Consider the following 22,678-nt stretch of genomic DNA (forward strand, 5'->3'; position numbering starts at 1 on the left):
GGAAGTGGTTACAAGGTACCGAGATCCCAAATACGCCAACCCTGTCTGAAGTCAGCCAAGAAGACCTTCAGAAAACTGGGTAGGCTGTATCAGGGACGCAGCCACAGTGGGGCACGTGGAACGTATTTTGCGGGCTGCAGACGGTGCACGGTCACTAGGGTACACAAATGACGTAACCAAATACACAAGTTATATTCATGCATCAGAGAGGTTACATGCCTAACTTAAGTTACAGCTAGTGGGGGGCTTACGGTGTAATTTTGCAATCGCGCTCAGTCCCTATTCGTAGCGGGCCCGCTTGCTTTGCGGAGGGTGTTTGGGCAGTAGAAAAAAGAAGTGACCCCCCCTACTGGTGAGCCCCGCCGCACTCATGGATGGTTGGGGCTCCGGCGCTCCCTATGGAGACGGACACGTTGAACAGCTCCGTGGTCAAAGGGGTTATAAATCCCTGTTGTCTTTTTGCTCAAGTATGTGCACGACATTGCTGGGCCCTACGTGTCCGACACAGGGACGATATAGCCGATAAAGCGTGTAATTTCTGCAACATATTGTTACGATGTTACGATGCACACTTGTAGGCCTTACAATTCCCGCTGAACTCCAGTTTGATAAATTATACCTATAATGGCATAGTGAGATCTTTCAAACGCGACCATTCCATCTCAAATGGGCAAACATACTGCCGAGCTACGCCTCTCAGAACGCCGCGCGAGACGATACATTCAGCCCCGATTGCGTCATGAGTGACGCCACACATACATGGTCGAGTAATGGCGTCTTTCCTCTACACAGCGATACCAAAGTAAAGCGCGTGGGTGGTATGGTTGCAAAGATATAAGTGGTAATAGTATAACGTGTTGTCGTTACATCGGCTGCAGTGAGCGACCCCCTTTGAGCCGAATTTATTGAAACAATTTTATTGTTATTGTGCGAACGTATGCTTGGTATTTGCGAGCGTATTCAAATGGAAGTGCTCTAAAGCCAAGATGAGTGACCTTGAAAAGTCGTTTGCCTCAAAACGATGCCGTGGTGGGCACGGAATCCTCAGTTGTACAGCTAGCATGCAGGTAAGAGACTACAGGGTGTTTTTCCAAGCTTGGAAAGTTCACGCTGCTGAAAGGTATCTCATCAGTTGTAACTCGTAGCTTCTACGCGTGTACAATGCAGGAAAATAAATACGAACCGAAAAAAAAGCACACTGCTGTAAAATAAAACGACAAAAGAAGCGCCCTGCATGCAATTATTCCACCATCAGAAAAGTAATTGTAGATTTTTTTTCTTTTTTCTTTTTTCTTTTTTTTTACACTGAAAGCTGTAGAAGGCTAGGCGAAACGAAAAACCGTTCGTCCCATGTTTCGCTAAACGTCTCCATTGGCTGCGCCGTCAGTTACGTCGTTTGCTACGTCGCACCCAAGCGCGCGTGCCATTGGCAGCGCCGTTAGTGACGTCGTTCTCTGCGTCGTACCTAAGCAAGCGCGCCTGCTCTGCCCGCAACGCCGTCTCCTCGCCTCGCCGTTGTCGCATGCGTTCGATATCTCGAGTTAGCTTGGCGTCGTGGTTAGTAGCCTTCGCCCGCCATTGGCGCTTGCGTTCCACTTCGTGATTTCAACGTGGACGTTTCGTCGCAGCCGAAGCCAAAGTGCCGATCGAGAAACTCCCGCTGAAAGCGGGCGTTGGCCCTGGCGAACGCGTTCCCGCCATTGCCACGTTGACGGTGCTCTGCCCACAACGCCGCCTCCTCGGCTCGCCGTTGTCGCATGCCTTCCATATCTTGAGTTAGCTCGGCGTCGTGGTTAGCAGCATCCGTCCACCATTGGCGCTTGCGTTCCACTAGAAACACAAACATGTAACTAATAATTGAGAAAGCTTCAATACAGCGTAGGGATTAACCCACTGCTAAACACCGGGGCCGCACGTTTCAGCTTCGCTGGTTAACCATCTGTACCTGAGTGCTTGGGCGGTGATTTTTATTCCTTTTTTTATCTGTATGAGTTAACTGCACTTGCTTCTTAAGCGCATCGTCAAATGAACATCAAGAGTTCTGAAGAGTTACGATGCAGTTGCGCGTTACCTGTGACACCTGTGCCAGCGCCAACTGTAGACATAAGCATCAAGTGGATGCTAGGCAGATATGCTGACGGCGTACTACTACCCTGGAATATTAGTGTGACCTTCATTTAAACGAACGCCATCTACATTAAGTCTATGTTCATTTCTTTGCTTATCTTTCGAGATTAATAAGGTAGCGGCGCGTCAATAAACGCGATCGTCTCTAGGCGATAGCGGGCAGCACCATTGAAGAACGGACGTGTGGGTCCCGAGTTGCTTTCTCTCAGTGGGAAGTCAATGAAAGTCTTTGTAACTTGTCCCTGTTTACGAATGAGCAGACGCGCAAGCCTGTGGTCAGTGACAATCTTCTGCGATAGCGTCGTCTTTCAGTTGTTTGGGTGTGGGCTTTCACCAATCAGGTGTCGAACGTACTCGCAGCGCTTCGGTTGGTAAGGAAAACTTGCGTTCAACGTGCACTGCACGTCGAGGATGCCCTTCGTCAGAAACCACTGACAAGGCACTTGATATTGCCCCAACTTGATGCATTATTCTAAAAAGTATAATGACGACAAACGATAGAGAAGCGCAGTATATGCGCTGTCGCAGATTATGGCTGAGCTCATCAGCCAAACCGATCGACAAGCAGAAAGGTTCGCGATTTTTCTCGAGTGGACAACTAACTAGCTCATACATAAGGAATCATTCTGGCCCGTATGTGTCTCCGCGACGCAGGTGGATGACAGTCATGTCAGAGGTCTCATTTAATACCAAGGACTATTTTCCGTAGGGGCTACGAGTGACAAGCAATGCGGTTAGTGCTCGCTTTGGGGCAGGGAGGTCAGTACTGACATAAAGTGTAGCGCATTAATGATTTCTCAGAAGTCTGCTTGAGGTCTTGAATATCAACGAAAACATTTGTCAGCGGTTGGGGCGATAACTTAGAAAAACGCACAGTGTAGCTTGGAGGACGCATATTTTGGTGCCGGAGTCTATACTTACAACATTGATCCTTTTGCACGAGCTGTGAGAACGTAATTTTCCACAGTGCAAATATAATTAGGCAATATTGGTAGAACGCGGCACAGGAAAGCAAGACGTATGGGCCATTGAGATGACTTTGATGATGGTAAGTGAATTACACAATGACGGATCCTGATTTATTTACCATGCTCATTCTGTAACCTTAGAACAACAGTAACAAAGGCTCGAGAACCATATCGCTGTCGAGTATGTTATGTCTGCGAGGATTGTTATCCAATATGTCTTCGGGAAGCAGTGTCGTAAATATGAGTTCTGGTCGTTCATGGTATGCAGAAACCATGATATATTACTTACATCTATGCATAGGTTGTGAAAATGCGATCGTCTCTAGGTTTTAAAGCACACCAGAAGAGCCAAGTAGTTGAGGAGCTGAGCAGAAGGCCGATTTGACAGCACTTAAGAAAATTCGCTATATTTCTCAGAAATGCGTGACCGAAATGCAGTTTCCAGTACATCTGCATTTTGCGTTCTCAGTCCTACCTTTGCAATAGCAAGGAAACATTCATGGAAACTCGATGCTACCCTGCTCTCAAACATAGGAAACTGTCGACAGCAAGCATGCGAACTGCAACAACGTTTCGGGGCCCATGTGGGACACCGTGAGCATTGTTGTCCGGGGGAAAAAAAATAAGCAACCACATTGTCTTCTCCGACACGTTTTTCCTAAACCAAGATGTTGTTGGCGACTGAAATCAGAACGTTTGGCTCAGACCAGGCGTACCTTCCTAGAACCTTGTCTTTTCTGTTGAGCTTAAATAAGAGCCTTTATCAAGATCATGCGACAAGGCGTACGTGACAAGCGTCCTTTATTGGCCAGCCTTAGCGGTCAGCCTTAGCGCTGAACCCGTTCATCATGCCCAAACTTCAGTCAAGCCAGGCTGCCCGTTGATTGTCATTGATGACCTTGAACAACTGACCTGTATTGTCAGTTGTTCCCTCTATTCGCGAAGGATGGGTGAGAGTCGTGGACGCCGAGCCGGCGACCTCTCGCCTGCCTTCAACATGTGTGATAAGCGTAAATCGGAGTCGTTACAACGTAAGTGCTTTGAACCTCGTGGAAGTTTGCTGGTGCAGGAAGCGCCTGTCGGTCATCAGTGCGAACCTCTCTCTGCGCAGGCGGATGATCGGCCGGGCGTGCGGCAGCGGCGCCTGCTGAGCCGCGCAATGCAGCGTGCCCGGTCGCTGTCGTCGCTGCCGCCGGAGCCGTTCATGATCATGCGCAGCAAGGCCCTCAACCGGCGCGTGGTCATCAACGTGGGAGGCGTGCGCCACGAGGTGCTGTGGCGCACCCTCGAGCGGCTGCCGCACACGCGGCTGGGCCGGCTGCGCGAGTGCAACACGCACGAGGCGCTGGCCGAGCTCTGCGACGACTACTCGCTCGCCGACAACGAGTACTTCTTCGACCGGCACCCGCGCTCGTTCGGCGCCGTGCTCAACTTCTTCCGTACCGGCAAGCTGCATTTGGTCGAGGAGATGTGCGTGATGGCCTTCAGCGACGATCTCGAGTACTGGGGCATTGACGAGCTCTACCTGGAGTCATGCTGCCAGCACCGCTACCACCAACGCAAGGAGCACGTCCACGAGGAGATGCGCAAGGAAGCCGAGTCCCTGAGGCAGAGGGACGAAGAGTACTTCGGCGAAGGGCGCCGAGCCCAGCTGCAGAAGTTCCTGTGGGACCTGCTCGAGAAGCCCACTTCGTCACTGGCCGCCCGGGTGAGAGTCGACGTGCGCTGTCGCAAGCCTGTGTGTGTGTGTTGTCGTTCTCTCTCTCCCTTTTTCTCTGCTGTCGCTTTCTTTGCTGTTCCGCTATGTTTGTTTGGTTCTTCCGTCTCTCTCTCTTCTTTTTTTCGTTGCGCGCGCAGCAGGTGCTCTCTCTCTGTCTGTCTGTCGCCGCGCTGTCTTAACGCGCTCTGGGGATGGGCAGCGCGAGAGTCTGCGCGTCGCCGATGCAGCAGGCGCCACGGGCGCTGCGGCCAGGGCGCGGGCAGAAAAAAACCAAGAAGCAGCGAAAATGCGACCGTTGTCCCCCAGGTGGTGGCAGTGCTGTCGATCCTCTTCATCATCCTGTCGACGATCGCGCTGACGCTCAACACGCTGCCCGAGCTGCAAGAACGTGACCACAAGGGGGAGGTGGTGGACAACCCCAAGCTGGCGCTGGTCGAGGCCGTCTGCATTACCTGGTTCACGCTCGAGTACCTGCTGCGGTTCCTGTCTTCGCCCAACAAGTGGAAGTTCTTCAAGGGAGTGCTCAACGTCATCGACCTGCTGGCTATCCTGCCGTACTTCATCTCGCTCTTCCTCACGGAGACGAGTAGCAAGAAGCAGGACCAGTTCCAGGATGTGCGTCGCGTGGTGCAGATATTTCGCATCATGCGCATCCTACGAATCCTCAAGTTGGCTCGCCACTCGACCGGACTGCAGAGCCTGGGCTTCACGCTGCGCAACAGCTACAAGGAGCTCGGGTTGCTCATGCTGTTCCTGGCAATCGGCATCATGATATTCTCCAGCCTGGCTTACTTCGCCGAAAAGGAGGTGGCCGACACCAAGTTCACCAGCATCCCGGAGACTTTCTGGTGGGCAAGTATCACCATGACTACCGTCGGCTACGGAGATATCTGTCCGACCACGCCTCTGGGCAAGATCGTCGGTAGCGTCTGCTGTATCTGCGGCGTGCTCGTCATTGCGCTGCCCATCCCCATCATCGTCAACAACTTCGCCGAGTTCTACAAGAACCAGATGCGCCGGGAGAAAGCGCTCAAGCGCAAGGAGGCCCTGGAGCGTGCCAGGCGCGAAGGCAGCATCGTCTCCTTCCACCACGTCAACCTGCGCGACGCCTTCGCCAAGAGCATGGACTTGGTCGACGTCCTTGTGGACACGGCCCACGGTGCCTCCCAGGTACGCCTTCTCTCTGCCGCGTACACCTGACGTGGCCATTTCTGCCTCCACGTATTTTTCTGTGTGCGCAGTGTCGACCATTGTAAGGAGCGTATTTTGAGTTATTCGTGTGAATTACGTGGACATACTAGTCTTGAATTTTTCTAGGTTGTCTAAAAACATCGAAGACCTCGCTGTGTTGGCGAGCACTGTCCGATAGTTTGCACATTTGCATGATCATATGACCGCACAGCGTTCTTGCACATAACTGCGAGCAATAACTGGGAGAAATAGCTAGGTCGCCTAGAGTGGTAGCTGTTCCTTGATCCCTGAATAACAAGGAACATATCCCCCCCCCCCAAAAAAAAAGAAACAAAAAAACAAGAGATTTCTAAGGACTTCTCGTGCCGTCAAAGAATGCGTAGGCACAAATCTGAATCAGCTAGCTATAGACGTCTCAGACAGATAGTGTTGTTTTATATAAGTAAGTATAGGTGCTGTGCGCGTCCGTTCTTGCATCGTGCTTTGAAAAGATGCTCTTCAAAGTATGACCAGCTTCCAGCCGCGCGGTCGGCCACCATGACACCTACTCGGAAGACCGTGGAGGACGCGAGGCAAGTGAATCGGGCGCGCTTCTCCGCACTCGTCGAAACCCCCGCGCAGGGCGACGCCATCAGCATCGGTGAAGAGTCCGCGGCCCGCCTGAACGCCGGCTGCTTCCGCAACTACGAGCACACGCTGCAGGCTGCCAGCGGCGGCTGCTCAGGGGGACAACCTGGAGGAGGAGGAGGAGGAGCCCGGGGTGCCTCCGACCCTCTTCTGCTACCGGAGCCGCTCAACTCTCTCAGCGGCAGTCGCCAGCAGGCGGCGGGCCAGACGCTGGCGGCCTCGCCCGTGAGTCTCGGCTCGGGGGCATCGGGGACGAGCGCCGGGGGCTGCGGGCTTGCCTTGCAGGTGGCTCGAGCGCGTAGCGCCCCGCGCTAGGATCTACCCCTTCGAGACCGGGCCAGGTAGCGTACAAAACGCACACACGCGCCGCAAAAAAAGCACGCACCACTTGGCCAGCCGCGCGTGCACTAACTCTCTGCCTCTGCCTACCACTGCTGCCGCTCTGCTTGTCTGTCTGTCGCCGAACCGCCGCCAGCAGCCTCCGGCGCTCGTCCCTCGCTGCTGGCCGGTTCGGCCTCCTCGTCCCCCCGGCCCTCTTTTTCTATCCGCCGTGCTTTTCTCTCCTCCGGCCGGCCCTGTGCCGCAATGGCCCGAGGGCGCCGGCGAGAGCATGCAAACCCCTTGGTGACTCGCAGGAGCTCAAGGAGTTCCTCGAAGGCGACTTCCGGGCCAACATAGAGCTCAAGACTATCAACCGCTGGGACGTCGGCAGCGTGGAGAGCTCGGACACGTACCTGTCCTGCGCCACGCAGCCGTTCGCCTCGCAGGCGGACCTGAGCCAAGAACCGATGGCCGGCCAACAACAGCAGCCAGTGCAGCTGGTCCGGCCGCGGTTCCTGCAAGGCGTGCGCACCAAGGCCCGCTTTGACCCCGTGGACGCCACCCGGGCTCTTCGGCCGGACACCATCGAGCTGCCGCGACCCGAGCCGCACGTGTTCGCGCCCTCGGCCAGCCACAAGGCGTCGCCTTTCTCCAAAGGTGGGCCACTTGGCTCGGGGCTCACAGAGGCGCGCACGGCAACCCAGAACTTTGGGGCTTGCACGGCGTTGCATGCATTCTTTGCTGCCGTGTTCTGCGGGTCTGAAAAGGAGCTGCGACCGGTTATCGCTTCACGCATCGCTTTTCGGTTGCGCGAAGCAGTAGGTACTTCCAGGCGCGAGATAATTACGTTGTAGATGTGACGTTTTACGATTTTTGTTTTTACTATTGAAATTCATTTTTGTCGAGATGTGCCATGTTCAGTGCTTCCGGCTTCAGAAGACGTGTAGCCCTATCTACTGCTGGTTGGGCGTCCCGCGCATACACGCACACGTCATCTTTGTGCGCATTTACGCACTTGTCTCGCTCTAGCTGAATGAAAGCTGGCGTGAATACTTTGGCTTATTTTTACAGCGAAGCTGTATATGGCTAGGTTCTGACCAAAAGTGCGTGCGTCAACAGGGTGTGTAGAAAAAAGTCGCGTCGACAAAATTGAATCTACAGTAGCCTGTGTATGTAGGTTCATTAATATACGTGGCAAAACCAGTGATGGATCACCATTTGGTCACAGTGTACCTACCAATCCACCAATTAAGGTAGATGAAGGAGGATTAAGGTGGATTAAGTCTGATTAAGGTGTATTAAGGAGGATTAGGGTTTAAGGTGGATTAGGGTGCATTAAGGTGGATAAAGGTCGACCAAGGTGGATTAAGGAGGACTAGGGTGGATTAAGGTCGATTAAGGTGGACGTAGGAGGATTAAGCTAGATAAGGTGGATTAAGGAGGATTAGGGTTTATTAAGGTTTGTTAGGGTGTATTAATGTAGATTAAGGTGTATTAAGAAGGATTAAGGTGTATCTAGGAGGAATATGGTGGATTAAGGTGAATTAAAGTCGATTAAGATAGATTATGGTGGATTAAGGTGGAGTATGGTGAATTAAGGCTGATAAAGGTGTATTAAGGAGGATTAGGGTTGATTAAGGTGGATTAAGGTGGATGAATGATAGGTGGCACAAAATGTTTCCAGCAGAACGAACGGACACGGACAGAGAGGGACGATGACACACGCTGGTTAGGATATATAAATCATATAAATATATAAATATAGCAGGGCGGATATAAATTCATATATACGACACTTTCTATGGGACAAGAGAATAAAACACTGTAATCAGGGTTAATATGCAACAAATGCCAGCTTTTTCTCTCTCAACTATATGTGATGTTGACTTCTTTAAGCATGAACCGTTCTCTGCAGTCACTCGGGTATATGTTTGAATTTAGTCCAACACCGAAGTTCATTCACCTCTGTTCGTCATAATCCTTCTTTGTTGCATGAACAGTGGTAATTTCAAATGACTTATTATTGCCTACTTCCGCTCCGGGCGAATGTGTTGCGAGGAACACATAATGCATGTAACGGAAAATTAAATCTAAGGTTAGAAGGAAACTAATTTATCGGAAGACATCCTCAATATTTTCCAAGGGCGATAGAAAAGTTTTAACTTTGGTCAGATGTATACTAATATTTCTTCAATATTCCTGCCGATGTACGCTAAGAACGTGTTCAGCGTTTGATATGCCATATAAATTTTGTTTACATATTACAAAACGACAGTATATAGTTATTCGCTTATTCTGTAAGTCAAAAAGCATACGATTGCTTCGATAACAGGGAATACACACGCACACACACACGCCAAGAAAAAAAAAACTTCCTCTACTCCACTTTTCCCCAACACTGGCCCATAATTTCGCACTTTACACACAGATAGTTTTCCGCCGCTATATACTGTTGTAATAGTGGCAATAAGTCCCGCAACCTGCCTTTTACGCTTTTATGTCTGTCTAATGTGTCATATATCAATGACTTTTTTTTTCAGGTAAAGTTGCCGAAATGTGATAGTTATACTGGCTTCGTTACTGAATAGGTGTTCCCTTTAAGAATGAACCATACTGTACACACATCTCCTCTTTGCTCTTTGACTTGACAAACATGCTATCCAGCAAAGCCGGGCGATCCATTCACTGCGCCCCACGGATGGGAGGGTGCTCACAAGTGCCATATACAGTAGTGGTGCCGTTCTTCCTTTTTTTTTTGCCTTTCCTCTCGAGCGCGTGTGTCGTGCGTGTCACAGTGCTGACGCTGTTCGGCGGCCAGTCGGGCAAGTACGGCGGCTCGGGGGACCCCGGCGTGCGCGCGGAGCAGCCTCCGGCGAGCCGCGGCGCCGCCAAGTCCATCCTGAAGAAGCCCGAGGAGCGGACCACGGCATCGACGGGCACCGCGACCACGCCCAGCCTGGGCGCACTGTGCGTGCATACAGTGGACGTGATGTGCTCGCCCGTGCGTGCCGAGAGGACGCCCCTGCTCACCGCGCAGGAGGAGGACGGCAGCCCCGCCAGGGAGCCGCACTCGTAGCCAGGTGCGTGTGGGTGGTTGTGCGCGCAAGAGGAAACCCACGGCATTCTGCACCCTGTCGATTGATTGACCCACGGAGTTTAACGCGGACACAGATGAGTTAGATCAGCGTTTGTGATAAGTACATATCTACAGCTATATGTATGAAGTGACGCACTTATGCTCGGCATACCGTGTACGGAACTCGAACCGAGCTGTGTGTCTGCACCCAGTGCCCATTTAGTATATGTAGGACTCTTGGACCAATTAATGGTGCCAACAAAGTGTTTATACCATTCCATTCGGTTGTCAGCTCTCCGTTGCGGCGATTTTATGGTCATCTTCATTGTCCTCCTTTTTCTGAACCTGAAAGCAATATATGGCTCACGAGGTGGAAAATCCGGCGTTGGAGTGACCACGATGGTCCAAAAAGCCCAAGTGGCCCAAGTGATCCCGAGTGAGTGAAATGGCCCAAGTGAGCCAATTGAGGCAGGTGATGACGTTAATTAAGGCAGTGTTAATAAATTAAGATGAAGTTAATTAGGGCGAAGTTAAATCAGACAGGTTTAATTAAGATAATATTAATTATGGTACTCGAACCCACGACCATTGATTTTAATTAATACGAAGTTAATTAATTCCTAGGTAATTAAAATGGAGCTAATTAAGGCACTCGAACACACGACCTAATTGGTGGGAATTAACCCTCGACCTTTGGTGGTCGTAATGCTTTCGCATTCATCCACGTAGGGATAACTAATTGCCCCTTGAATTTCTATTTATTTATTTTTGATATGTAGCAGGGAAGTGGATTTGCCGATGTACAGTGTACCTCAATCTCTCCAGAGCAACTCCTGCACAACAAAATGGAACAGGTTTAACATCTCCTAAACCAACACGGGTTCCAGTTCACTCTAGCTCGGGCTATGAGAGACGCCTCAGGATAGGGTTCCGGATCTATTTCAAACCACCTGAGGCTAACGAACGTGTACTGTGCTGTAAGTCTTACCACACAAGTGCCTGTGCATTCCGCCCCCTTCAGAATGCGACCACCGCGGACTGTAGACTGATCCCGCGACCTCGGCAGCAAAACGCCGCAGCCACAGTGCATACCCTTTCTAACTTGTCTGGTTCCACAAGGTTAAATAACCATGATGCGCTCTGAGCTTGCCACATTCGACGTTTTACAGTGGGTAGCGTCTTTATGACGCTATTTGACACGCTCCTTTCGGTGTCGCCGGAAGAGCTTTCCACCTTAAATTGCGACTGCAAATATTAAGCGTTTCAGCGACCGACTTCCCGCCCATCGCCCTCACCAACCGCCAAGCGCTTCCACGACGTCTTGAGAATTTCGCAGTTGACGTTTGTATGCAGACACCGAGTTTAGGGCACGTGTGGTATCTTTGTCCCGCATCTCCCTCTCCTGTTCATTGCACAGAGAATCAAGTTTATCGTTTGTACGTTTTTCCTGATATTACGATTGCTTCTCGTATGAGCGTTGTGGCATCTGCGGTATATACCACTTTTTATTTTTAAAGTCCCAACACATTTTTGTAAATACCCGCCGCGGTAGCTCAGTTAGCTAAGGCGTTGCGCTGCTGAGCACGAGATCGCGGGTTCGAATCCCGGCCGCGGCGGCCGCATTTCGATGGAGGCGGAATGCAAAAACGCCCGTGTGCTTGGGTTGTAGTGCACGTTAAAGAACCGCAGGTGGTCAAAATTAATCCGGAGCCCTCCACTACGGCGTGCCTCATAATCAGAACTGGTTTTGGCACGTAAAACCACAGAAAGAAGATTTTTGTCAATCGTCCTGTGACAGCGCTTTTCCGCTTGTTCAGGATTTCTGGGAGAGGCAGAAATTACCTGCTTGAGAAATGGCTATGTTCAGGTAGCTAATGTAGACAGACTCACTTATTAGCTTTTTTTTTAATTTTCCCTTTACGGCACATATGTTGCAACTGCGACATTGAATCCGATCAGCAGTCGATTCATGCGTGCTTAGCAGAAATCCTTTGACTAATATCATTACTTTCCAGGTATGCCACGGCACATGCATTGGAATTCCAGCAAACAGTTCCTCGAGACGGCATCACTAGCGGTTCAGGACAATCTTAACTGGAACGCCAATGCATTATTAGCAGATTTTGGGGATGAATTCCCCGAAAGTAGTGCTAGCCTTATGTGATCTATTGCTATATCGTCATTGCGATCATCATATTGGTGAACCACGAGCACGGTGGAAGGTGCATATTCCTCAAACTCTCGAACAACCTGTGGAAAGTTAGTATGGTGACCGCATGACGATACTTGCGAGTTGTTTGTACCACGGAGCGATATTGCTACGCTAATCCGAGCAAAATGTCACGTGAAGTCAAGGATACCCTACTGGATCATCATGCATATTTTCGGATCTGGGCCCGTTGCCTACCACTTGAACCAGGTGGTAGGTAACTGAGTATATTACAGTAGTAAAAGTACATGTCAACTTTACGGGAGCCGCGCAAAAGACAGCACATGAAGGAAAGGAAGACATAGACTACGTCGTATCGTGATGTGTCTGTCTTTCTTGCCCTAATCTCGCAGTTTTCGTGATTTACCCACCGTCGCTGGAGATTAAATGAAGGCGCAACATTTCGTTATGCCGTATAGAGGTTCTCCAACATGGCGTTCGTGATTGGCGCCAGTGCAAGCTCATCTTCACCGTGCACAAGCCTTACATCTTGTTTCCTCGTGTTCTGTCTCTTGCAGAGTGGCCTAGTGCGTGTGCGTGGGGGGTGCCGGAAAGGGAGGTCATGCAGCGACACCATACGGTGCGTCCCGGGCGCCGCCGCGGGCGCCATAATTTCGGGGCCTCGGTGGGGGGCGCTACTTGTCTCCTCCGGGATCCCTACCGAGGCCCCAGGCGGCGCCGCGCGAGCGCCCGGGACGCCCGGAGGAGACCTCATCGTCATCATCGACATCCGCCGCAGCGGCAGCAGCAACAGCCATCGACGATATGTGACCTCATCTCGCGCTTGTACATAACTCATCGGACAGCCCACCACAGCATTTCCTCCTCATTTCTTTGTTTTATATGTCGAACTCTAGACTGCTCTCACATTCTTGGTGCGAATAACGACCCTGCTCACTTACGCCTTCGTGTTACTCAGCACTGCAACCATTCGTCTGTGTGTGCCACGAAGAACGGTGGGACTGACACGAACTTCTTGCGCACTAGCGGCCGGCAGTGAAGCGCGTCACGTATGCTGCTGGCGGCAAAATGGCGTGTTGTGCTTGTTATATATATTTTTTTTGACGCAGCTCAATTGCACCGTTAGCGACACCACAAGGGGCAATGTTAAGCCTATGCCACGTGTCAGTGCGGCTGTTAACTGCCCGAGTCGTTCGAACTGTGTCTTGATAGCCGCGTGGCCACGGACACGGGGAAACAATCACAAGCGGACCGAAGACGCCCATTAGATCACGTTTGCGAATACAGTTGCACATAGTGTGCGCTTCCTTTAATCATTTTCGGTGCAATGCAGTACATAACTCTACAGCCCTGTCCGATCGGTCGACTATATGGTGCCGTTAAACGTTTCCTCATGCTGGGTTGTGTCCGCTGTAGCCGCTTCTCTTCATCGGGACAATTTCGGTGGCGCTAGCATGTCGGAGCACTGCGCTCTTCATTACTATTTTTTTACACGTTTCCTGTCTAGTCACCGCGTGCTTGTCACAAGCCCGTTTCCAGTGCGATGCAACTTTGTGAGCGTGTGTGTTCGCGAGTGTTGTATGCAAGCGTAGAAGAGCAGCTACCGGTTGTGAGCCATCCGCAAAGTCTATGCAGTGAAAACCATTAATCACTCTGATAGTGATGCCACCGGCACACGACGGGGCATCACTGACACGCATACACGAAATTGCGCCGCCCAGTGCCCAACACGAGGTCCGGACAGGCGCGCTATATGAAACACACGCAAGCCGAGTTACCGTAAAGTGACAGAGAGCATCAATTATCCACTCGCAGCTTTACAAGGTAAAAAGAATAATAACAACAACAATAACTGGTGCATAAAAAGTACTCGCGACTCCCCCGGCGTCACGTGACATACCTCCGTGTACATTCGAGTCTGGCATGTTCTCCTTCGGTGCACGAATGATTGCCTCAGGTTAACGTGACCTACTCTGGTGCATTCTCGTCGTCGGAGGCCTGCTAAGCATTAGAAGGTGCTATGAATTCCATTTCGAAAGCCGATCCACTTTAGCGTATGAATGCTAGAGTGATGTGAACAAGATTGCGCAGGGGTGTCAACATACGACTTCATTCTTGTTAGACTACGCGTACTCCTGCATCGGGCTGCCTTCGACATAGAAACACTCCTCGCTCGTTTTTGTAATGCCTGCTTGCGGCATTGGGAATGCTAACACAAGCAGTGCGCAGATGCTTGACTGCTGCCTGCTAGTGCGTAATGATCTGGTGTCAACCGTGACCTTGCAAGATGGCCGAATGTCTAACGACGCGCGGGTCGTGCTCTTTCTTTTGTCTACGACGCGGCCATTTTTGGCGCGCAGCTTTTCCGCCGCTCTGTTTCCTGCCACGTGACGCTCGAGGAGTATTGTTCCTTCCGTCCTTCTGCATAGCTTCGGTGGTGAGCTACATTGCGCCATCATATCAGTGTGCTCCGGTTAAGTTTCTGTTGCAGCCGTGCAATCTGAATTTACGCTTCATCGATGCGACAAAATGCCAAGGGAGCCGTGACTAGGTGGTGCGTGTGCAGGTCAATGGGTCTTAATGAATTTAATTCTGTTCGAAAGGAGCGCATGTCCCCTTGCTGCGTTTGCAACGGCGCAGAACGTATACGTTCGGCCGCGTCGACGTGGATGTCAGAACCTACTGAAAGCTAACCTCAAAAAAAGAAAAGAAGGAAGAATTTGTAGTTAGTAAAGTATGGAATTCGTCTCCCAAATGGACCAATGAATTCCGCGACGTGATTACAAGTACCTTGTATCGTATATAACGTGCACTGCAATGGTTCTCCCCGCCAGGTGATCAAATCGAGAATGTGACCAGACACGCAACGCACTTTGTCCACTGCGGGTGCCACTTGGGACGTATTACGTTGTGACACAAGCGTGTGCACGTTTTTATTCGTCTCACTATATTCTTATTTTTGTTGCCAATGAGACAGCTTTCAGGGAGACGCGGGCCCTAGGTTCTGAATCATGCCTGCTATCATCGCTTTGTAAATGACTGTGTGCCCGCCAGAGCTGTTGCTAACAACACTCTCATGTCATGTGTCGATGGAAGATACTTGGAGGAGTTCAACTCGGTCGCTGAGGCAGCTAGGCCTACGAAGCGCCCTTTATATATTCAGAGAGTGCGTTCTTGGTAACATCTATGACGTCATACTGTAGCAATGACGTTGCGCGCGCAGGCGCAGCAGAAGATTGACAGAACGAACAGACCGTAGAGCTGCTCATTCCAAATGTACGCCCTTGTAAATGATCTCGAATTAGTGCAATGCACGAGGATATCGCGCCTGGAAAGGTTTTCGCACCGAGCGAGGCGCTTGCGTTTAAGGAACAATCGTTGCGTATGACTCCGAAGGTGACCCATGGTGTTAACGTACCGTACAAATTGTGACGTCACGTGGAGGGATAGCCTTTCAGGAAGTGCGAAAGGGCTCTCGCTTGGCAGCTGCCTGAAGGGGGTCGCCACTGGCTTCGCATGTTTAACCAAAACAAAGCGTTTCGTTTATGTGCCAAATGTGGCATGTACTAATAGTAACGTCGCCAAGACCAGACTGATATACGGAACTGCGTGAAACCTGGGTCCTCCCACTGTACCGACGCACCATATACGTAGAAACATATTTTTCACTCGCCAATGCCTCGCGATTAAATAAATAAAGAATAATAATGATGATGATTCGTGTAGTAGTAACGCCAGTCGCACACGTGTCTTCAATATGTGTAGCATACACTGCATGCCCGCGCATCGACTGCACGATGTCCACAGACCTCCGCGTGCAACGTGTCTTTCTCAGCTCAAGGCATCTCCCAGCCTTTACTCCCGCGCAGCAACAATACCGCCACCACCAACAAGTTCAGCAGCAGACGCGTGTGTCAGTCACCGATGTCTTCACGGCGCCATTGTAAACGCATTTTCACCGTTCCTTTTTTATCGTTTCTGACGGTCAAGATGGGGGTATGGATAGATGGATGAGGGCGCCCTGTAACCGTTCCTTGGCAAGCGTATATGACCGGCCCCCATTTGTTTGCGCGGCCGGGAGGGTTCTTTCATCAGGGGCGACGAGCGTTGGTGCCCTAGCCGGGCTTTCTCGCCCGGCGTTTTCGAGAGCGGCGCCATGCCGCAGGCGCCTAAGCAGCATCTCGGCCGTCGGCAGGCTTCACTTGGCTGCGTGCCAACTGGCGCGCCCGCGCGTCTCAATCCATACAACAAAACGCGTCGCCGCTCGGAAGAAAAGGGGACGCCTGCTCGCGTCGTCCTCATCCACGCGGCCAGCATTTATTTCGCGATCGTTACTGGGACACTGCGTGGAGCCGGCTGAGGAGACCCACTTCAGTGATACTCCCACTCGCTTTCTTTTCTATTGTTACTTTTTTTTCTTCTTGAGAAGCAGTACGCGACAGTTGGCTCCGCAGAAGATTCCTTTTTCGAGACGATCCCATCGCAATACATTGACTCCCATTCCAAGAAAGTGAAGAATAAAAGCGATTCTATTCTTTTATGTTTGTGCTTACGTGATTGTGTACATCGACGGAAAGGAACGGCGGTTCCAACGACGCATGCTTCGATTGCGCCTTGTCGCCTTGCCGCTGCGTTTTATTGATTGCGCGAATAAGGTCGTTACTTATACGGATCTGAAACTGTTGCAGTTGTTGGATTCCGTGGACTGATCAAACATAGGAAGGGGAAAACGGTCTAGCAAGAGAAAAGAACCAGGCTTTAAAAACACTGACACACAATTAATCGAAACGTGCACGAATTTTTGAAAATCCCGCGTACGCAACAGAACGTGACGACACAAGCTCTCGTTGGTAGGGCAAGCTTCGCGGAGCAGTTTGTTCTAGAGAAACGAGATGGCGCATTCGTCGACTCGCCGCACGTGGCCTCAGAGATAGCGCACGAATACGAAACCATTATCACTTCTACCTTGCTTCTTTGCAATCAGCTATCGGAAACGTAACTGAGTTTTCACTAACGCACTGTGCTCCAAGCATGCTGGATTGAAGACGTGTGCAGTAGTTGGCTGCAAAAATAGTGACTGGAATGTGTTACCGGCACTTCGAGATGTACGGCTTTTCTCGAGGATACAGAAATTCGCTCATCCGCCAGCGTTGTATCGCTAACATTCAAAGGCTTCAGCCCCGGAACGTCGTCAAGAGTGAGTACCGCTCGTTAAACAATGAAAAAGGGAGTAGCGCTGCTTCCTGTCATAGTAAGTTTCGCGCACAGTATAAATGACAGACTACACCGATAGCGCACGAATGGTCGAAACTGAAGATTTTGTGACGGTCCACAAGAGTAAGCGAGTTACTAGCGATAATACATCTTTGCTACAAGCATTACAATGTACAAAACAGCTACATTTCAAGCCTTCCGTGCAGCAAGAACAAAACTATCGGATCTGAGCACACCCGCGAGCGATTATGCAGAAAATAATCAGATAGTGACCGCACCGAGAAACATGACAATCCGCTTGAGCGTAAAGTTTGGATAGCTTCGAATACATATTTAGGCCCGCTTTTAGAACAAGCACCATATACGCTGCTCGCGAGGTTTGGACATGTTCTCGGAAGCTGTGGCCAAAGGTGTCGTCCACCCAGTCACCGTCTACAGTATCTCCCGAAACAGAGGTTTGCTGAGCCTCACCGACGTCATACACATCCATTGTAAACACGGAGGGAGTTAAGGCAAGCAATGGACGCATCACCACGTGATCAAACATGGCAGCGCCCACGGGATCGCTGCGAAAAGGGCCAATACCTTCGACGGAGTTGTACTTCCGTAGCATTGACTGTGTTGTTGTTGCCTCAGTGTGTGTAGCATCTTCGATTTGCCACTTCATTGTTTTTCCCGACAACTTTATGCATGCTTAGATGCGGGGCATGCAGCACGTGACGCTATAAGCGAAAGCGTGCAGTACCTAGTTTTGTATTAGCAAACAGTTGGCCTTAGCTTTTAAGTGTAAAATTCAAAACATACTACAGTCGACTTCCGTTAATTCGAATTTGATGGAGCCGGCAGAGGTGATCGAATTATCCATCGGGTCGAATAGAAGAAATAGCTTTCACTGGAGGCGCAATGCTAAAGAGACAGCTGAGCTGATGGGCAACTATAGCTAGTCCTGGCTTTTGGGCTAGGCTAAGCACTATACCCAGCATTTTCCGGAATTTATCGCGAAGTGCGGCCTCTTCTTCGGGAGTATGAACTATCTTTGAGCGTCCCGTGGCTTCTACTGATCGAGCGCCGCCGCGCACACGCTAACATAGCTGTTGCCTCAAGGTCAGCGCATGCGCAGATCCTATCGTTATCACGGCGCATGCGCAGATCTTCGCGCGGCGGCGGCAACCGGTTGCGCGCAGTGTCTCCGAGCTGCTGCCGAGCTGCTGCCGACGCCGCCCGCGTTTCCTCGGCGCATGCGCAATACACAGGCAGTAGGTTGCACCAGGAACTGAACTTCACGCTTGCCATGCTCTCTAAACTGCGCATGCGCGAAAAAAATAAAAAAATCACAGCATATCCACGGGGTGAATGATGATGAGTGGGCGAAGCTCCGGAGGGAATCATCGGATCTCCCGCTTAAGGGGACGCTAGCACAAACGCGTTAGAAACGTGCAGTACTCTCTAGTAAGGGGGAGCGGCCACAGCGTCTTACGCAGCCATTTACGCATGCCGGAACGTGCACCGCGTTTGCCGACGCCATCACATGACTGCTGAGAGAGTATACCCCCCGTATTCATAAACGCTCCTCGGCTTGAACTTGACTTGCCACCGCCTTGGGCAGCGCGTTCGAAACGCGTTGAAGGTAAGGCGGAGAGGCCACAGCGTCTTACACCAGCTTCTTACACGGGCCGTAACGCGCTAGCACAAACGCGTTAGAAACACGCTAGAAACGCGGCCTTTCGTTAATGTTGGGTATTTATTGCCATCGTGGTGCATGTGTCTATGTGCGCTTCGTGGCGTAGTGGGCTAACGCCGCGCGCTCGGAAGCGAGGGGTCCCTGGTTCGATACCGCGCTACGGACACAACTTAGGAATTTTTTTTCTCATTTTTCTCAGACTGGTTACACACTACTACTACTACCACGGGGACGGAACGGGTGCCGCTATAAGGAGCTTCGCTCCTAAAAAACTGCACATAGGTATTTCTCTTTTTTGAAGATTCGCTTGTCTAGGTACTACTGATCGAGGAGTTGTCGAGTTGCCGGTTTTGCTCTGTTCGTCCCTAGCGGAGCTCACTGCGCGCGAAGTCGTGTTACGAGAGAAAATTTGGGGGCTTTTGCACCTTGAGTATCTGACTTTGCCTAGGTACTACGGCGGAGAACTTCCTTTGCTCGTTTTGTATACGTTTGTCCCTAACGTTGGCTTCCGAGACTTGAGGTTTGTTTACGCGACGCTGTCTTCCCGCCGCCGGCGTTGGAACGGAGAACATGCTGGGCTGGTGGTGACTAGGCACAACTGTGGCTGCCGTTAAGGGATCGATGGTATTCCTAATAAATGCATCACTGTTTTGATGATCCAAATATAATCTCACTGTCAGGGAGGGAGCAGTCTACCTGACTGGAGCAGTATTTTTTTTATTTGGGGTGTTGCGGAGCGCAGCGTAGCAACACCCCAACAACCGCCGCTTCGCGTCGGCGCGTGGCACCGCGGCTTCCGCCGCAGCACCGGCGCACAAACGATAGCAGTATCCGCTTGCGCAAGAGCGGACGCTCGCTTCGTTGCAATTTCACTGCAAAAAAAAAAAAAACTTACCGTGTCGGCGTCTTTGTTATCGCCTCAACACACGGGCACTTTCATCCCGCCGTCTTGTTCCCTTATTTCGCTGTGAGCGTGCATACTTTCGTCGTTGAAAACTTGGGCGACGCGGCTTTTCGGCAGTGAGGCGTGTAGCGTCGTCAACGGCTCGTGGGCACAACCCCTACCCCGTGCATGGAGATTTCTATGACCCTGGGGGACGGCGAGACGAGACCGCAAACGCACATGCCGGCTAGCCTAGGGACAAATGCATACAAAACGAGCAATGGAAGAGTTCTCCGCCGTAGTACCTAGGCAAAGTCATATATTCAAGGAGCGACAACTCCTCAGTAGTACCTAGACACAGGTGAATCTTCGACGAAAAGAAATCCCTATGTGCAGTTTTTTTCGCGCATGCGCAGTTTAGAGAGCATGGCGATCGTGAAGTTCAGGTGCGCCAGGTGTTCTAGCAGCTGCGGCGTCGCTGGTGCCATAGCTACGGCGCGGCTGGCTTTCTGTGAAACACCATACTTTTTACGGCTAGCTTAAACAACTTCGCTGTTAAAACTAATAATCTAACACACCGCCGCTTTTTTTTTTTTGGCAGTATCCACCAGATTCGAACACGCCCCCTTATAGCTACGTGCACTAAATTTATATGGGTTCAAAGTACAAAACAATGTGACCTAAAGTTAACCACATCCGAATTTATAACAAGAAAAATGTACAAAGCATCCAAATCTGTCAACCAAAAAATAAATAAATGTTGGGTAGGCTGTGTCAGGGACGTAGCCACAGTGGGATCCGTGAAACGTCTTGTGCTTGCTACAGATGACGTATGAGCACTACAGGTTTATAGACATGATGCCAACGAAATTTTATTGAAAAAAAATTCGAAAAAAACATTTATTTACGCGTTAGAAAGCTTACGTGTGTTATGTTACAGCGAGTGGGGGTGTTGTGTTACGGTATACTTTTGCAATCGTGCTCGCTCCCTATTTTCAGTGGGCCTGTTTGTTTTGCAGAGGGTATTTGGGCAATATGCTCGTACACAAGTGGTGAAACTGGAGACTTGCGCTGCTCGAGCCCGCCGCATTCGTAGATTGCTTAAGCCCCTGCGTTTGCCTCAATCTCCTGCGCTCCCTATGGCGACGGACATGCGCCGCCATGATCAAAGGGGTTGAATACCTCTCTGCCTTGCTGCCCGAGTCTCTTCAGGCCATTTCTGGACCCTACATGTCGAACGCAGGGGAGAGGGGGGGGGGGGGGGTGGAGGCATATAACCGAGCGAGCGTGACATTTATGCAATTGCACACTTGTATGCTTTATATGGCTCCTGATGAAGAACAGTTAAATTTTGATAAATTATACCTACTATGGTACAATGAGCTCTCCCGAACGCGGCCATTCCTGCTCAGATGGACAAATGTACTGCCGAGCTCCGTCTCTTAGAACGCCGCGCGCGAGACTAAATTTATCTCCGATTGTGTCATGCGTGGTGCGACAACGGCGCTATCTGTGCACGCGAGACATGGCTTCCTTTCTTCACACAATGATACCAAAGTGAGGCAAGAGACATATATTCGCGCATCAGTCGCCAACCTGTCTGACGGGTCCGGTAACGGCGCACCATAATTGGAATGCAACGGCGATTTGAAGTGGTGGGGGAACTTGAGTGATGCCAGGAAAAGGGTCCGTATCTAAAAACGTTAAGCGAGAACCTAAATTTAGCTCCGATTACATCATGCGCGCGACAACGGCACCGTCTGTGCACCCGACACATGTATGATCGAGTAATGGTTTCTTTAATCTACGCAACATTATCAAATTAAGGCGCGCGGGGGATAACAGTTGCGAATATATAAGCGATAATAGTTTCGATAACATAAGGGATAACATGTTTTCGTTACATGCGGTTTTAACAAGCGACCACCTCCGACCAATTAGAAAGACGTTTCACGTCGAAAGTTGAAACCTACAAAGTTAGCCTTCACAAAATGGAAATTTACAGTATTTACACCTAATGTCCATCGCCGTCACTCTCGAGACAGCTTTATCGGTATGGGCCGCATGTCCGAATGCTCGCCTTCGTGCATAGCGTTCCCCGCAAGCGTTTCCCGGTAAAGCTTACGGTTGCATAAGCTGCTGTTGCCCGGAAGCGTGAGAAGCAGTGATGAAGGGGTCCTTTAATACTATCGTGTTTCTTTATTTTTAGATGGAGCAAATCTCATAAAATGTGGTGCTGTGGCTGCCGAGAACTATTTCTCAGTTTCCATTCATTTAGATAGGAGGCCCCGAGCTAAAGCAGCGCCGGTGTGGCCATGACCTAAATTCGCCGGTCACCGCTAAGAAATTTGCCGCTCATATGTCCGTACGGGTGGCTCATCTGCGGCTCGTGTACGGGCTACTGACAGTCGTTGGAGCGTTCGGGGGGGGGGGGGGGGGGGGGTGCGCGCCTCCATTTTTTAAGGAAAGGCTCGTCCCCCCCCCCCCCCCCCCCCCCCCCCCTACCCCCACCTCGGCAGGTCAGCTGTAGCACTGCGGCACCCATTCGACAAGCGCTGCTGGAGCCTGGAGGCAATTTTATTACCAGTAGTGCCTTGTGCGGGGCAATTCTAACTCTCCAGTTTTTCGGTTTATGATTTAATCGAGATTAATCCATTGATGTGACTTGGGCAAAAACAGGAAAGCAGGTATTGTAATGCT

General features: G+C 50.8%; 1 protein-coding gene across 4 annotated transcripts in view; it reads left to right on the plus strand.

The window, feature by feature from the left end:
- LOC119466447 (potassium voltage-gated channel protein Shab) overlaps positions 1–16,740 on the plus strand; it is a 39,040-nt gene extending 22,300 nt beyond the window's left edge. Inside the window, exons 2-7 of one of the 4 annotated variants that reach the window (XM_037726960.2) lie at positions 4,207–4,803; positions 5,122–5,985; positions 6,628–6,858; positions 7,269–7,611; positions 9,750–10,034; positions 12,758–16,740. In XM_037726960.2, the coding sequence (XP_037582888.1) occupies positions 4,255–4,803; positions 5,122–5,985; positions 6,628–6,858; positions 7,269–7,611; positions 9,750–10,030 (2,268 nt within the window). In that variant the 5' untranslated portion in view covers positions 4,207–4,254 and the 3' untranslated portion in view covers positions 10,031–10,034; positions 12,758–16,740. Of the gene's footprint in view, positions 1–4,206; positions 5,986–6,627; positions 6,975–7,268; positions 7,612–9,749; positions 10,035–12,757 lie in introns of those variants that run through there. The other 3 variants (XM_037726958.2, XM_037726963.2, XM_037726962.2) reach the window with 3 other exon arrangements.
- Positions 16,741–22,678: the final 5,938 nt, after the last annotated feature.

Source organism: Dermacentor silvarum, chromosome 10, assembly GCF_013339745.2.
Source record: "Dermacentor silvarum isolate Dsil-2018 chromosome 10, BIME_Dsil_1.4, whole genome shotgun sequence".
Taxonomy (NCBI): domain Eukaryota; kingdom Metazoa; phylum Arthropoda; class Arachnida; order Ixodida; family Ixodidae; genus Dermacentor; species Dermacentor silvarum.